This window comes from Serinus canaria, chromosome 7 (genome assembly GCF_022539315.1).
Source record: "Serinus canaria isolate serCan28SL12 chromosome 7, serCan2020, whole genome shotgun sequence".
Lineage (NCBI taxonomy): Eukaryota > Metazoa > Chordata > Aves > Passeriformes > Fringillidae > Serinus > Serinus canaria.
The window spans coordinates 6,593,491-6,611,095 of NC_066321.1; the positions used below are offsets into that span (position 1 = coordinate 6,593,491).

At 41.6% G+C, this 17,605-nt stretch overlaps 2 protein-coding genes across 3 annotated transcripts in view; one reads left to right on the top strand and one right to left on the bottom strand.

Annotated features, from left to right (window-relative positions):
• The window catches only part of TMEM163 (transmembrane protein 163), an 87,767-nt gene extending 83,534 nt beyond the window's left edge, over positions 1–4,233 (top strand). For both annotated transcript variants that reach the window (XM_050977082.1, XM_009087799.4), the window contains 2 exons: positions 479–620; positions 3,076–4,233. In XM_050977082.1, the coding sequence (XP_050833039.1) occupies positions 479–620; positions 3,076–3,136 (203 nt within the window). In that variant the 3' untranslated portion in view covers positions 3,137–4,233. The remainder of the gene's footprint in view (positions 1–478; positions 621–3,075) is intronic.
• A 5,646-nt stretch (positions 4,234–9,879) lies between these two features.
• MGAT5 (alpha-1,6-mannosylglycoprotein 6-beta-N-acetylglucosaminyltransferase) overlaps positions 9,880–17,605 on the bottom strand; it is a 110,938-nt gene continuing 103,212 nt past the window's right edge. The window contains exon 17 of the mRNA XM_030241545.2: positions 9,880–17,086. Within this exon, the coding sequence (XP_030097405.1) occupies positions 16,888–17,086 (199 nt within the window). The 3' untranslated portion in view covers positions 9,880–16,887. The remainder of the gene's footprint in view (positions 17,087–17,605) is intronic.

Consider the following 17,605-nt stretch of genomic DNA (forward strand, 5'->3'; position numbering starts at 1 on the left):
TATCTTTTGGGTTATTGTGGAAAAAAATCAGAAAAAGGGTATTTGGAGTTAAAAACCAGAACACAAGTAATGATTCCTAAAAGCCCAAATCAATAATCCATCAAACAGGAGTTGAATGGAAAAGGGCATTAATTTTTCCAAAAGCTATGAGAATTTTGAAGGGACAGTCTTGGAGAAAAAGAGAAGGGGTTAAAAAAAAAAAGGAATCTAAAAGGATGCTCATTAGAATTGTAAATAGTAGATAAGAAGCTACTGTGGTATAACTAAAGCATAAATAGAAAATATTAAAAATATTATTAGGATTATCCTGTATGTCATCAGCAATGTCTACAGCTCTAAGGAATAGTGTCAGCATGTAAATAAATCTATGGAATGGGATAAAAACTCCAAGAGAGGGCCTTTGGCAGGGAAACTGTGCAAAACCATTTCCATGAGTTCCTGGCATCCATCCTTTAATTATTTCTTTTCCCCCTTCTAGGTTTCAACTCTCTTGTAGGTGGAATAATGGGATTTTCCATCCTTCTTAGTGCAGAAGTGTTCAAACACAATTCCTCTGTCTGGTTCCTGGATGGCAGTATAGGAGTGTTAATTGGACTCACAATATCTGCCTATGGAATCAAGTGAGTATCTCCTGGGAGCAGGCAGGGCCCTGAGAGGTGGGAGGTCACAGCCTTTAAAAGTTTAGGTGATTCCAGTGAAATCAGGCCCTGGAGTTTATTAGACAGGCAGCCAGTGCTGCAGCAGAATGTGTGGAAAGGGTTATAAAAGGCTGTGCTCCCCATATCAGCTGGAAAGCAACCAGGACTTAAAAAGAAATAGGAATAATTTTAGTTTTTTGTATCCTTGAAATACAAGATCTGAAAAATAACCACAAATGATGGATAAAACCATTTGCATTTATGGCACGTTTCTGAGCACTGCTTTGCCTTTGGATTAAAGGAAAGATGCCCAAAATTAAAGAGGGATCTTACTATTGATTTCTGTCCCAGCCCTTCCTCTGGCAACCTCTGAACTGAAGGCTGCTGCTCATGGTTCACATGCTGTTTCTCTTGAATTTTAAGATGCTTTCTTGATTCACATCAGGAACAGAATAAAAAATCCAATGGAGCTCTGTCATGCACTTCATTGCTGCCACAATTTCCCTTGACTGCATGGACTGTAACCCGAATTTTGGACTTTATCCCTCATGGATTATCTGCCACAAGAGAAAGTGGGAGATGGAGCATCTTAGTTGGGATAGTGCCCACTGAGAAGCAGCCTTGGCCAGGCTGCAGTCAGCCCTCAGCTGGAAACTGTGTGGGTTCAGGTTTTTTTTTTTTCAACTTGGAAAATTCGTGTAACATTTTAATGGGGAGTCCCACTCTTAAATGGGTCAGTATAATCACAATTTCCACTGTAAAACTTAACTGTTCTGGAAAGCTGCAAAGGCTTTACAGAATAATTACGCCACCTGAGCTCTTTTTTATTCATGAATATTTAAATATTCAGTTCTGGGGCTGTGCTGTGCATGATCCTTTGTGTGGTGGACTCCAGCTGGCCTGTTATCTATATTCTTAAATAAATAAAATCCTTTGTCTTAATTTTTCTTTCAATATATAAAATTGTTTTGATAGTGTCATCTGTTTTAGGTTATACATGGCACTAGGCATTCCTCCTTTTCTGTTTAACAAATGTATTTTAAAGTGCTATGTAGGGGATACTAGTGGTGCAACACACCCTGTAGCTGCAAGAATTGTATTTAGTGAGGTGTACAACTGCTTCTGAAAGTACTGTTTGCAAGACTAATTCAAAATTATCAAAGGGAACATATCATGTCTTAGTTAGGTTTCACAGGCCACATCTTGGCACATGAGGAAAAATGACACATTTTTGTGTTTGTAATGTCTTGAAAATATTTGATTCCTGAAGTGTTTGAGTAAAGTTACAGGGGAGTTGTCATTCTAAGGGTCTCATTGGTTTATTTTTCTTAGAAGGATTATGAATAATAATTAAACTGAAAGTGACCAAATTAAGTGTTCTGTTGCCATTATTTAGAGTTATCACAAGGTATGTCCAGTTAGATATGAGGTGATAAAGTCTAGGTAAATATTATCCCGGACATTGTTTGAGAATAATGCGTGTGAGGCTTTCTTTTACAAGCATATTGAATAGGTATATTACATTACATTACATTACATTACATTACATTACATTATGTTTATTATATTACATGATATCACATATCATATTATATTATATCACATTAATGTATATACCTATATAATAGGTATATTATAATTATAATTATATTATTATATAACTCATAGGTTAACTTTTGGTCAGCTATTCTATTCTATTCTATTCTATTCTATTCTATTCTATTCTATTCGTATATTATAATTATAATTTTATTATTATATAACCCATAGGTTAACTTTTGGTCAGCTATTCTATTCTATTCTATTCTATTCTATTCTATTCTATTCTTCTATTCTATTCTAGTCTATTCTAGTCTATTCTAGTCTATTCTAGTCTATTCTATATAATAGGTATATTATAATTATAATTATATTATTATATAACCCATAGGTTAACTTTTGGTCAGCTATTCTATTCTATTCTAGTCTAGTCTAGTCTAGTCTAGTCTAGTCTATTCTAGTCTATTCTATTCTATTCTATATAATAGGTATATTATAATTATAATCATATTATTATATTACCCATAAGTTAACTTTTGGTCAGCTATTCTATTCTATTCTATTCTATTCTATTCTATTCTATTCTATTCTATTCTATTCTATTCTATTCTATTCTATTCTATTCTATTCTATTCTATTCGTATATTAATTATATTATTATATAACCCATCGGTTAACTTGGTCAGCTATTCTATTCTATTCTATTCTATTCTATTCTATTCTATTCTATTCTATTCTATTCTATTCGTACATACCTATATAATAGGTATATTATATTATAATTATATTATTATATAACCCATAGGTTAACTTTTGGTGTTTTCTCAATGCCCCTAAAAGCTTTAGGAGTTTCTTTGTATCAGCTGTACTCCAGCTGAGCTCTGTGCTCTCCCTGCAGGCTGCTCATCGACATGGTGCCCCGGGTGAGGCAAACGCGGCACTACGAGATGTTCGAGTGAAGGTGCTGCCCTCTCCCTGCAAGGACTGTAAAGCCACAGCGTCCTGGCAAGCGGTGCCAATGGTATTTTCCTGATCATGCAGTTTGTTTCCCCGTGGTCTGTTTCTGTTGAAGTTTGTTTGAATGGGAAATCTCTCTGTAAATCTGGCATATTGTGCACACTGCTTGCGATTCAGCCAAACCGCAGCGTTTTGGGGTTTTTTTTATTTCTTATTTATTTCCAGTATGCTATTGATTCCTGTGACAATAGAAAACATGCAGTTTGCAGCTTGAACCCAGCTGCCGTGTTGTATATTCCAGAGTGAAAGTGTTCTCAATGGTGTGGTAAGCCTGTGGGTAAAGAAGTGCCAGTTTCAGATTTGAGTTTTGGGTTTTTTTTCCTCCCCTGGCCTGTATTTTCCCAAACACATGCTGTAACAGGAGAACAATCCTTGCTAACCTCTTCGACTAAGAGCATCTTACATAGAGTCTGGACACCAAGAGCTGTGTTGCTTAAAACACTTAAGTAGCTACTTCCACCCTCTTGTTGAAATAGACACCCAGAAGGAGCAGGTACTGCCCTTCCTGTGATCAGAGAGATACTGCATTTTACCCCCAAATTAACTGAAACAATACCTCTTCAATTTAAAGTCTATTTTTTCTTAATGAGACACTGTTCATAGCTTTGCATGGACCAAACAAGCACACACAGTATTACTGTACAGACCAAAGCCAAAAAAGTCATGCAGGGAAGAGGAGCTGCTCAAGGAGTGGCGTTTTCATCTCCTATTTTACCATCTGCAGCTGTAGCAGCGTGTGTGACGTTGTGGTTGCTCTGTAGTCTGACAACGGCACAGCAGTGGCTCAATCTCGTGGTGAGATACAGATCTATTTATTAGATTTAGATTGTCCTGTAAAGTGTTGCTCACTTTCCACCACACATCTTATATGTTACTTATTAGCAGGTTAAATGATCGAAGAATCTTGATGTATAATCAATAAAACTGGTATCTATTTTATACAGTATCTGTAAGTAACATTTGAAAACTATTTCCAGAATGTATCATAGAACAAAGTCTTCCTGTATAGCAGCCTATTAAACTGGATTCTCTGGCTATAGCCATTTTCTCTTGATTTGATGTATTCCAGATAGGTTTCCACAACAGAGAATCAGTATTGTTGCTTCTATTTATCACAGGTGAATAAAAAATAGGACAGACCTCTGCAGAGTTTGGAATAAGGCCATGGTAAGTAGGTGAGGAGCTAGAAATGCCCATTTCTAGTACATGACAAAAGACTACAGGTAGAGAGTAGATGTACAATGGAGACACTGGGTTTTTTCACAGGTGTGATGTTAAAACTGCATCTCCCATCATCTGTGACTTGACCAGGTCCTTAAGGATCTCTAGTAAAAGCCCACTAAAAGCCCACTCCCACTGATATGTGCTGGGAGACCCCCCCAGTGGTTTCCCTGACCTGGCAGTGCCCATATGAGAGTGACAATATTGGAAAGAGAGCATACAGGATTCCTCATGGCAAAATGCAATTTGCCTGCTGCTATCATTTGTTTTCATCATTTTGGTTCAATTAAGTTTGTGTAAGTATTTGTATGCAAAGTGGTGCTATCAGGGCTGATGCTGCTTGTGCCTTGCTGTCACAGGATGATGTCACCCAGCTGTAAGGTGACAAAGGAGCTACTTCAGAGGAGCATTCAGCAAGGACTCCAGAAGGACTGGAAAGTGTAGGACTGCTCAGTGTACTCAGCACAGGTGGATTTTTAAATATCAAATGCCACCCCAAGACCCTTTTGCTTTTCCCATTATGTTTTTCTCTCACACCAGTTCCATGAAGGAGCTGTGAGCTGCTATTTCCTCACTGCTGAACAGTGTTTGTCAGGCATCTTCAGCCTCAGAATCACAGAGCCAGGGCCTGAGCCTAGCAATATTAGACATTTCATCTGTTTGTTAGTTGTCTCGATACTCTTTACCCTTTCCCACTTCCCTGAGGGCTTTATTCCCACTCAGTCCCATTGAGAATTTTGAGAATGACATTTGAGAACTACAGCAGTGCTGCTCCCCAGGGCCATGCAGTCCAGCAGCCTGTTTGTAGCCCAGTGCTGCAGCAAACTGAGCAGGGACATGGTGGTGGCTGAACTCCTGGTATGACCTTTGCCACACCAAAGTCCTAAACCACTGAAAGTATGCAGAGCACTCAAACCAACACCCAGCTGAAACATTAAATAGTTCTGTTAGAATGCTGAGTGTAAACAGCAGCACAGATGTGCTGCTCATGCACAAAGGAAGGTTAAACACTCAGTTAATGAAGTTTCACACTTCCTTCTGGAGCTCTGGAATGCTCTGAGGATGTTTCTAAGTACTGACACCTGAAAAGGATATATGGTTAAACAAGTTAATAATGCTCTTATCAGATTAACTTAAACCAATTGCAGAGAGTTTTCAGTTACCACAGGTGCTTCAAAGCATTCCCAAGTAAATGCAAGAAAATAACAGAAATCCTTGTGATAGTTGATAGTTGATAAAGTCCAGGAAAAAATGATTCTCAGAAACAGTGATAAAGCCAGCTGGCATCAAAGAGACTTGGTGTGACAGTAGCAGAGAAAATAACTGCTCATCCATCTCCTGTGGCACTGCTCGAGCCAGCCACCTCAGAGGGAACAGTTCCTATATGAGTTTGCTTTATTAAATGTCAGTGCCTGTTGATTTTTTCCAACTATGAGATGGCAGGTTTGCTTCTAGCTAGGCTAAGGGAAAGTGGACTTTTCAAAAGCTGCAGCAGCTCAAAAGCACTGGGACTAATCACCTGAAACTTGGCCCTGGCCACCACAATAACCTGCCTGGTGATCACAGCAGCCTCAGCACTGCCAGGGGCTCTTTGTTGTGCACAGGACACGAGGAAGGAGCTCAGTGCTCACACAAGGAACAGCACTGGCCAGATTGAGCCTGCAAACTGACACTTATTAAAGCCTGGCCAAGCTCAGAATTGCAAATTAATCCCTGAAAGTGACTGTGACACTGAGCAGATGCTTTGAATCTGGCCATATTGTTCAGCAGGGAAGGGAGCCCCAAAACTCTGTCAGGATTACACGAGCTGCAATCTCCGATCCCCAGCCATGACCCACATGCACCAGGTAGGCATGGGAAATGATAATGTTCACTTTTAGCTAAAAGCCAGATTTTTTGTGAATCTTGATTGTAATTTAAAAAATCACCAGACTAACATCTGCTGCTGATTTATTCCATTTTGCTTCCTGCCATAGTAGGCAGACCATAAATAAGCATCATCAAACCACGGTGGAAAAAGAGCCTCAAAAGAAGCTCCCTGATGATGTTCCAGGAGTGGACCTGAAGCAAAGATCCTAGACAAAAACTCCTCAGATGTGGGCAAGGTTCACCTGCAGCTGGGAATGTACCACAAAGGTGCTCACCACTGCTAATACCACTTGCATTTCTGCAATCCCAACTGCCTGGGAAAAAGTGAAGGCATTTCTGGCATTCTTTTTTGTGGGTCAGCTCATGGAAATGCTAGGCCACAGGACAAGGATTAATAGAATAGTTGGGGGTGGGAGGGATCTTTAAAGGTCATCCAGCTCAAGGTCATCCAGTCCCTCTATTAAGCCTTAATAATATGCAGACCAGGAATGTTTGTTCCCAGCCTGACAACGCATTTTCCTTGGCAGTCAAGTAAAGAGCTGAGGAAGCTCCTTGAACAGAGATTATCCCTGGAATTCATGGACTTGTGTACATGCTTCACCCAGGGGTTCCACACAGTTCTGCTGTGCTGGCAGTGATTTCTCACCTCTCTGCCTGTGCTGGGTCTGCTGCCACCAAGAGGAGCTGTGACAGAGCCATCCCTGTGCCTCTGGCTCTGTTCATCCGGGACCAGGAACTGCACAGGAGGAGCACACAAAAACACATTCCTGTGGCCTGGCACGTGGGGCCAGGTTATGCAATGTGAGAGCATAATTAATGCAAGCAGCAGAGCAGTGTGGATGTTTCCCTCTGCTGTTCCCCCAAGGCTGGGAGCTGCTCTTTCCCTTTCAGCCATGGGATCTGTATTGGGGGCACACTGAACAGCTCCTGCTTGCTCCTGTTCAGTGGGATCAGCTGTCCACTGTGGTGGGCACAGCTGCCCCCAAGGCTCCAGCCCACTCACCAGGAGCTGCAGGCAGGCTCAAACTCCATTTTCTTCCAAGTTAGTTTGGCAGGTAACTGGGGAATGTCCCATTTTGTCAGCTCCCACTGCTGGCACCAAACCCAGCTCCCTTCTGAGCTCAGCCCTTGCTGACTCAGGCTGCAGGGGTTATTGCCACCCTTCACTTCACCATGGAGCAAGGAGTGGAGGCAACTCCTCCTGAGCAGGCCAAGTGACAATGCCAACCTCCTGTTACTGGGCAGAGCCCAAGCCTGCAGCACAGCTGGGGCTGATCACACCAATTCCACCCTCCTATGGAGGTGAGGAGGAAATTAAAGCCAGGAGAGGGCTCTAGGGATTTGGCAGCTTCCCTTCCAAGATCCCCTGTACTTACCATGGAAGCACCAGCTGTCCCCTGCTGAGCCACCAAAGGCTCTCACCTCGGTCCATTTTCCTTTGGGGTTTTTACTCTTTCAGCAGTTTTGTGCAGCACTGGTTTGCTTTGATGTGTCTCTCCTCACAAAGGTGCAGGAAGCAGATAGATGTCTTCAGTGCTTCCCTGAGGTCCTGCAGGAGCAAGGACGCCCTGGCCAAGGCTCCCAAGCAAAGCAGGACACAAGGAGAGACCAAACAGCTGGAGTCTGTTCTCTGCAAACTGGTCCCAGGTTTTTTTGATACAAAGATTTACTACCTAGATTTCAGCTAAATGCAGTCACCACTATCAATAAAATAAAATAACAAGTTCTGACAAGCATAAACACAAATACAGGGGAGTGTGAGGCAGCAGAGTGGGTGCTCCATCTCTTGCACACTGAGGGGAAGTGTTTTGAGAGCAGCACAAAGTCCCAGCAAAACGTTTCCATCTGTGGACTCTACCAGCTGGAGTTTGACTAAACCCAGTCTAAGCATGTGAGAGTTGAAGTATCCACTATTTAAGCTCCCCCAGAGGAGCTTTCCAATACAGCTGCATGGTGTATTTTTTACTCCAAGTTCCAATTTTCATAGCTTTTTTTTTTTTCCATTATGTGACTGCAACACAGCCCATCTAACTCTAGCTGCTCACCATGTTACAGATGTCTCTTCAGCTTTTTAGATGTCAAAGCTGAACAACGATTAAGGGAATGAAACAGGAAGGAAAATGTTTCCAAAAATAAGCAGAACAAGAGCCTGAATGAGCAGTGTCCTCCACTAATTCATTTTGATGGTAGGAAACATTTGGAAATTGTGGTGTGTTGAACAGCAACACAGAACCAACAACATTTTCACCCAATTTAGTCCAAGGGGAAGGATGCCAAGGACCATAAAAAGGGGCAAGTGGTGAAGGATATTCACATACTTTTCCTCACTGAAACAGCCATAAAAGGCTCTTGCAGCACACTGGAAAAACCACCCTCTGTAGGCACAGTGCACAGCACTCCCCCATGAAGAGACTGGCCAAGTGGAGATCCAAACCCACCTCACAAACCTCTGCCAGCCTGCAGGCTTCTGTTAGACATCCTCATTCATGCTCCTGCTTACCAGGGGGTGTGCCATTCACTGGGAGAGGGACAGTACAGGCTGTAGTTACTGACTTCTGTACTCTGATGCTACAGTTCTCATTTATGTGTGGCCACATTAAAAACAAAAAACAAAACCTCAACAAACTTAGAAAAAGGTAATGCTGAAAAAAAAATGAGCTATTGCTTCTCTCCAGTGTAGTTTTTTTTTTTTAATACATAGCAACTGTGTTACAAATGGATATTTTTTTAACAGATAAAGAGCTGTCTTTCTTTTTAACTATTATTTTTTCCACTGCATACTGCTCCTGCATTAATTGCTCTATTACTCTTGGATGCCTCCACCAAAACTTCTCCACATTCCCAGGAGCTGAGAACAGAGAGCCCTTCCCTCTCTCTTGGCTGGGCTGACAAAACCTGAGGTGGGCAGAAAGGGCCTGTCAGCAGAATGGGTGCCACTGAAACACCCTGACAGCTCCCCTGACAAGTTTCACCCTGGCCATTTGTATTTGTGCAGAGCTGCCAAGGTGATTTCATGTGGCACCTCCTGAGGGCACTGAATGCACACCCCAGCCCCACCTGGGCCAAAGCTTCATGCCTGAGCCCTTGTTCCTGATGCAAATGTTTCATTCCTGAGTGCTTGCCATGTTAAATTGGATCCTGCAGGAGGATGCTCTCTAAAGCTGCTGTTTTACCACAGTGTACCTCCACCTTCCAACTCCACAGTGGATTGTGCCAGCAGGTCTTGCAGACCTGGGAGCCACTGTGCAATTCCAGTCTCACTTTCCTTTCTCCCAAATTTACAGTCTGCTGTAAATTCAGTGTGTGCTGTAATTGAGTGTGCTGTAAATTTATAAGAAAGCAGGAATTTCTAACTGCTGCTGTGACAAAGCTGCCTCCTGATGTAACCCATTATCCAACCCAGGTTTAAAACAAAACAAAGCAAACAGTTCATTACTCACCTGACCTTCTGCTGGCTGTGGTGTGGGACTTATCTGTGCAGAGGTGGGGCAGCAACAGAAATAGCCAGCTGCAGAGTTGGAAGAAGCCCTAGAAATGCAGTTTGGGATAAAAGGCAGCTCATGGCATTCCCATTTAAGCACAAAGCAATCATAAATCCAAATCACACAAGAAAAAAGTTTATTGAAAAATAAATTCTCCCTAGTTTTTTTTTTTTCTACAACAGTGAAAACAAAGCATTTTTCTATGCCATTAAAGTACAGACATTTACTGTTCTAAAAAAAAAAAATTAAAAAAAATCCCATCCTATTGAACCCCAGGAACTTGGCAGTATCTGAACCACTGCATTCTGTTCTGTTTGAATCCAACTGCTTGAACGTAATATAGTGGAACACAATCACTGAAATAAAACAAAGGATTCACCTATTAGGGGAGAATTCAAACAAACACCCCACAGTACCAGCCTGATCCTGAAGTTCTTGTGTCCATTTAAACCCCTCACTGACTCCACATTATTGTTTGCAAAAAGCAATATTTTAGAATATTTTTAAAAAATCCAGCAGGGTTTTTTCCCAATTTACACTGCTACAGGGCTTATTCAGACTCTGACCCTCTGCACCCATGGAGAGGGAGACTCCTCCAGGGAATGATGCAAAGCAGAACCCAAAGAGCACTCTGGAGAATCTCCCTGGAGTGGTCAGCTCAGCAAGCTCAGGGGGATCAAAGTCTCCAAGCCCAAATTAGCTCTGTAAATATTCCCTGATATTTTTCTTTTGGCTCTCTTAGAATCTTCAGGGTAAAATTTCTCACAAAATTTACTCTCTCTTTTCCTTTTCCTGGTAAAAACTGCCATTTCCTCCTCCTCTCCTGCATTCCTTGCAAAAACCAAATTAAACCCACGACTCCTTAAAAATATTTTTCACTGTCACTGTACTGCAACAGACCTGATAACGAACATAAATTAGTTCTGGGTATTACACCATTAAAATTAACTGCCTTCAGACAGCAATTTAACTTGATTTATCATGTGCCTATTTGATACTTCCAACTACTTTGCAGCTGCTGGAGCCTGAGCCAGGTCGTGTTTCATGCACTTGATGCCCTGGATGGCTCCAGGAAATGCCAGGCATTATTTACATGCTCTCCTTAAAGCCAAGGATTTGGTGGCTCCTGCAGGACCCAGGGCTGTGTTAGCAGTGACAATACAGATGTGTTTTCCTGCACCAGAAGCAGCCACGTGCTTTGGTGGCCATGGGGACAGCAGGGTCCTCAATGCTTCAGTTCTGTGAGCCCTTCTACGAGGTGACAGATTCTGGTCCCATGCACAGCTCACTTCAGTGAATGGCACCTGCACTGAACTGCCCAGCAGAGAGAAGGGCTTCAAGCACTTGAGCACAATTAATTTTTTAAAGCAGTTTCTGTGTGTTGAGGGTGAAGTTATTACTCATTTTATCAAAACTTGGAGGACCTGGTTTTATTTACTCATTTAATAAAGAAGTGGCTTAGTGCTCTTGAGAGAGGTCTGCTGAATTAAACCACACTTTTGTGTGTTCTAATTACATGAATATGCAAAGGATGACACTGTTAAAAATGAACAGGTCCCAGGGTGCAAGGCACATCAGCCATGGTTGCACTTTGTTGCCTTTCCTGGAAGAAGGAGCAACAAATGATGCCTCACATTGAGGCAGTCTGGGGTCCAGCCTCTGCTATTTTCCACACATTCCTACAGTAAACATTTTACACTTGATCCGTGGAGTTGCTGTTTACACATTCCATTTAAATATAATTATATTTGGAAGTTACAAATTAATTTAAAAAAAAAACCAACCCTACAGAACTGCTTGAAAAATGTGTGGATGAGATTAAAGTCACTGCCCATAAAATGCTGTGTTTTGATGTTACATTTACAGCAATATTATTAAAGCAGAGCTCAATAAAATCCTCCATGTCCCTGGCCATTTCAGCTCCAATGAAAACACATCTGTCAGTGCATTGTTCTCCTTGAGTCCACAGCAATCCCTACAACAACAGGGCCAAAGGAGATGGGAAGAGATCACAAGTGAGAAGTTGAAGGCATAGCAGCTGCAGGACAAACATCACAAGGAAACAGCCATGCCAAATGTTAGCACCCCTGGAAAAAAGACTGGGAAATCAGAAACTGATAACTCCTGGTCTCTCTAAAAATAAACAATAAAAAATTCTATCCCTCAGACTCCCAGCTGTTGACTGAACAGCAATTGAACCATGTTTTCAACTGATGCCTTAATAATTAATCAGTAACATCAATTTAGTCAGAGCTGATCTATGTTGTGACAGCAAGAAAAACTGGTTTCTGATATGTGAATAATATGCCCTGGAAGTGTTTGGTCTTTATCATTTAAGGGACAGTGCTTTACACTTATTAAAAAGGGAGGGCTGATTCTTTAATTTTAAGGAACATTAATGGAGGAGTTGTGCTATCACTGAAGCCAGGGGGAGGCACAAAGTTAATGAGTCTTGGATGAGATTATATCCAGCCCAACACATCCCAGTTAATTTGTTTTACTGGCAAAATCTGGTCCTGAAATGAACTCTGAGCAAAAGACATACCTGAGAAAGCAATTTGGGTTTTGTTTACATGAATAGTGCTGCAAACTCAGGAATCCCTTTGCAATTCAGAAGGGCCATGCACTCTGAGAGGGGAGGGAATGGCTTTTCTATTAAGGACAAATCAAGGATGCTGCCTCGGGTTTTAAAGGACAGTGGTACAACATGAGAGCCTGATTTGGAGCTGATGATACCAAGAGAAATTTTCAATGAGTCTGAATTCTTGCCAATCAGCAAGGTGCAAAAGCTGACACAAAGTAGCTGGGAAGGTGCAGAGTCCTGGCTCTGGCTACAAGCCCATCCCTACTGAAATCTGATCAGCAGCTGCTTTGCAAAATACTACTGCAGAAAAGTAGTAGCATAAAAAAGAAAATCCATCTGCAATAGTCCCTGCACACTGAGAGCTGCCAGTTCAGCTGTGATAAAAGGCCAATATTCTCTGGTAGCACCAGGAACCGCCCCGTGCACGTCCATGCAGAGACAACTTTATCTGCAAAAACAACACCTCCCAAACCTCAACGTGGATCTTCCATTTTCCTGCCCATCAAATCAGCTCTGGCTGTTCCTGGAGGTTTTCTGTTATCATTGTCTCCCTGGGGAATGTTAATGGCTTTCCTTTGCTCCCTGGTCATCGAACAGACATCCTGTCCCAGCAGGAGCTCTCATGCCAAATCACAGATTCTCACTAAGTTGCATTCTGCTTGCAGAAGCAATGCTTTGCAGGAATTATTAAAAGTTATAGTATCTTTTATCTTATTAAGCCTTATATAGTTTTAGAACAGATTTCTCCACTACTTAAAAACATTCAAAATTCACACCACTAAGCTGTAGAGTCATCAGCATCAGCACAATTTACCTGGAATTAGTGTTCCATTATACTTGTTCAGACAGTGTCCATACTCCAAATACACATCCAAACCCCAAAGAAAGTAAAAAAGGCACATAAACATTAAATATTTGTAGAAACATAATCTGATATGAACAAGCAAACACACTGCTGCAACTATAAATTACAAAAAGAAACATAGAAACTAAGCAAAAAATGCAAAAAGCAACTCTATTTATACATGTGCAAATCAACTTGCATATATGAAATAAATGAGGTTTTTATTGGCATTTTTAAACAGTGTGTATTTACCAACTTTACCTTTCAAAGGCAAGCCTTTTATGTTAATTTTAATAAATATGTAAATGCTTCTCTCAAGTTTTCTAATCCTGTAGGAACAAGATTTTTGAAAAAAACTAGGTCACATACAAAAATACAAAATTTTAAAACAAAGAATGTCTTGATATGAGAGATATGTTTAAAAGCTTGTAAAATGGTTTTTGTATTCAACTTTTGACATTTTTTTTTCCCATCGATCGCAGATCAATATATTCAAATGCAGTCATGCAAAAACCTGACTTCTGAGCAAAGGAAGCTGCAAGCTCTACTGTCAGACTGAAAAGAGCAGCACAGTCCCCTCTCTGATGGCCTTGCTTGAGTGCCAGAACAGGACTACACACCTTTCTTCTTCAACTAGGAAAGAAAATAGTTATGGAACTCGGGCAGAAAGCTGCCCCCTAGCCTGAAATGTGGATATCTAAAACAGGTTGTAGGAAATAATTCCAACTCTTCACTAGTCCCACATGGATTTGCCTGAGTGCTGGTCTGCAGAAGGGGTCACTAATGTCTCACTGCACGGGGGAAGGCGGCTGTGTGACGGGGAGCGCGTGTGCAGCTCACGAGCAGGGCTTGCAGAGTCTGTGCACTCACAGTTCTCATGAGTCTCCTTTTACAGGAACACAGCTGAAGCTGCACGTCTTGATTTGTTATTCTTCAAGATTAATGAGTCTTCTCTAGAGGTTTCAGTGGACATAAGATCAGAGACCACTGACTCTGAAGCCAATTTGGATGTTCTGTCCCTGGCTGAAACGCAAGCGGCATCGGTGCTGCTGTTGCATTTTTGCCAGAATGCACAATTCAGTTCAGCAGACTAGAAACAGTGCTACAGCATGAAAAAACAGAGCTTAGAAAAAACCCTCCCTGCTGTGGTAAAGGCAAACTTAGCATTGAGCAAAGAATCTTATAATAATACCAAACCCCTCCCATCTTTAAAGGTTTAGAGGCAAAATCAAATGCAGTGTGTATTGCCATGTGGGCCTCACAGCAGGGGGAACCAAGCAAACATGTATTTACAGCAAAGAATTACACTACAGCAAAACCCACCTTTTGCATCCCTTATTGCACACGCACAAATCTTTGTTTCCAACATAATTCTGTGATATCCCAGTCCAAAATCAATTCCTGCCTGAAAAACAACAGGCTGAAGGCAAGTCCTGCTCTTGCCTTTACTTTCAGCACCAGCTGGAAGTTCATACACTGTGACAGGCAGGATTTTCCAGCTGCACAAATATGCACAGGTATGCAGGGGATATTTTATATAAATACAGAATGAATTGTTGTGCCTGCTCAGACCCATTTCCAATTGTCCTCCCCCAGCTTTTCCAGGGCAGTGAAACTATGGTAAACTATATTTGTGCTGACTGAAGCAAATGCTGAGCTGTGGCAACAGGAGGGATTTTCATACTGGTTTGTGTTTGTTTTCTTTTCATAAAAGAATTTTGCCTCCTATTAGAGAACCCAGCTGTTCTGTTTCTGGAAAATTAATCTAAAATACAGCAGATTTTCACATCATCAAGCCCAGATCCTGGTGACCCTGCTGTTCAACAGCTCCCACAGCCCCTTTTTGGATACTCAACAACCTCCTGTGCTGTGCAGAGGGGTGTTGTGGAGTGTTACAGGGTAACACTGTCAGGAGTGTTGAGGCAGGAAACCAAATGCTTGAAAAGGCTCATTCACTGCTTTAAAATTGGAATTTAAAACATAGACTGTTCTGGAGGATTTATCCACAGAGCAATAGCATCTCCCTTGCCTGGTCTTTGGTAGGTCACCACGTCCATCAATATTCCCACACTGATAATGAACACTGCTCACCAGAAAAATCTGAACCAAGCAGATATGTCTGAGAAAGGAAAATGTAAAGCCTTTCATACTACCTGGTAATCTTTATGAAAAAAAAAAAAAATCTGTGCTGATTTGAGGTTTTATTCCATCATGGTGAGAGCATGTCCAAATTGCAAACCTACAGACTCTGACTGCAGATTTGTTTCTCTCTAATCTTAACATGAAACTTCCTGACTACAAATGGTGCTGTCAAGCATGTCACCTTCTGCTGAAAATAACAAAAATTACTTCTATGAAAAGAAGGCAGTTTAGAGAAGTTAACTTGCTTCTCTCAAAAAAAAAACCCCAAAACCCAACTTTGATTTAAATTCTGAACTCTTGATTTGTTTTCTTCTAAATTTGTAATTGGTGTGCCTGATCAAAAGGGAAGAAGAAACAAGGAACAAGCAGCCCCCTAAAAACCAGAAAAACAATCAAAGAACCCAAGAGGACTGATTAATTCTTTTCTTTTCAGTTCTTTGTCTCTTCTTACTTGTACTCCAGAAAAAAATTTCTCTTTAAAAACCTAGCTAGTTGTGAAGACATTTTACATTTCTACCATACAATAATTATAGTTAGCTGAGTTTAACCTTTCTATGTCATTCAGCAACACTTTAACTACTGGAAGCTACAGCAAACTGAGGCTCTAAGGATAATATTGCTCCAATGATGCTGATACTTTTTGCTTCACACAGTATTTCTAGTAGACAGACTACAACAGAAGCATGGGCAAATTCTGAGGATTACTCCCTAAATGGGACCAGTAAACTGGGATGAGTCCATTCCAGAAATGTTTGTGTGTTTTTGTAGCTTTTCCACACTGAGGAATGCCACAACCCCAGTGAGCTGTGCAGTCACCAAGATGTGTCACTTGCTGGCAACTGCCTGTTTGCTCATTTGTGACACTCTGCTTAGGCTGCTCTGGTGCAGCAGCTGTGATGCAGACAATACCTTGTTGTATACAAATATTTAATTAAAAAAAAAAAAAAAACCAACAAAAAAACCCCTGGGCCCAAATAACCCAATAGCAGGGTACAGAGCTCTCTCATTATTCCAAGTTCTTGTGAGCTAAACCACTTTGTAGCCATTCAAGCCAAAGCTGTACCCAAACCAGTGCACCTTGAATAAAATGTTAGTCCTCCTTTCCCAGCATCCCTTCCCTCAAGCACACTGCTTTCAATTTTCTACTGGAATGAAGTTGAGATCCTTTAGCTAACCATGATGGGGGATGTCCTAACTCATTAAAAAAATAGAAAACACTTCACCCAAACAACAAAAACAAAGTTTGATGAGTCTGGAAATTTTCTACAAACTATTCTGTGCAGTCATCTTCAAATCACTGTCGAACACGAGACTGGTTTCTCTTCTCAAACAGCTGCAGGAATCTGAAGAGTGACACTGCAAATGTCCTTACAGGAAGAAAAGATCAGTTACAGCTGTTTATTATGAATCCCTCCTCTCTCAGTAGGTAATTCTGCCCAGCAATGATAGCTCTGCCTGCAGTGGAAAACCTGGACCAAAGTGCAGGAAGGACTAAGGATCTCCTCTCCAAAGGACTCTTGTTGTCCCCAGCTGGGAGCAGCCCTGCTGCTGCTATAGGCAGTCCTTGCAGAGTGCAACCTGCCCCTTGATATAGTCCCTGCAGGGGCAGATCCTTCTGTGGGCAGGGTGGGAGCCAGCACAGCTGAACAGTAGCAGGTCACCTTGGAAAACACAGTGCTTCCTCCTTCCATCAAAAGAGGGGACCAGGATATCGTTTGCAGACTCCATGGTGAGACATTCGATATTATACCTAAAAAGGAAAGCAGGTGGTCTGCATCACTCCTGGGTTCATGGCAGTTTGGGAGTTTTCAACCTTCCTCACTAAAAATAACAAACCCTGCTCTTCTAGATCCTAACCTGAGTGCATTTACCAGTGCAGCTTTCCAGAACATGACATTGCTGCACAGATTCTCTCTGCAGAGGGCAGTGCAGTCTTTACAGCCTCACTGTTTCCTGAAGATTAATAAAAGAAGTTAAAGAGAAAAAACTGCTTTTGACTATTCCCCAAAACCTAATATTTAAATTCACCATGGATTTTCAGTAGGACAGAGTCAAAGAATCTGAAATCAGGAGATAATTTCTCTCTTTAATTTCAGGAAATGCCCTCAGAGCCAGGCAGCCCTGGGTAGCTGCAGGTGGGTGAGCTGGATGTGAGGATGAGGGATGCTGCTCCTGGGCTACAGGGAACAGGGCCTGCAGCTCCCAGGAAGCAGCCAGCAGAAAATGAAAAATGCCAGTTGCCATTTGCTGACCACAAAGCTTAAGCACC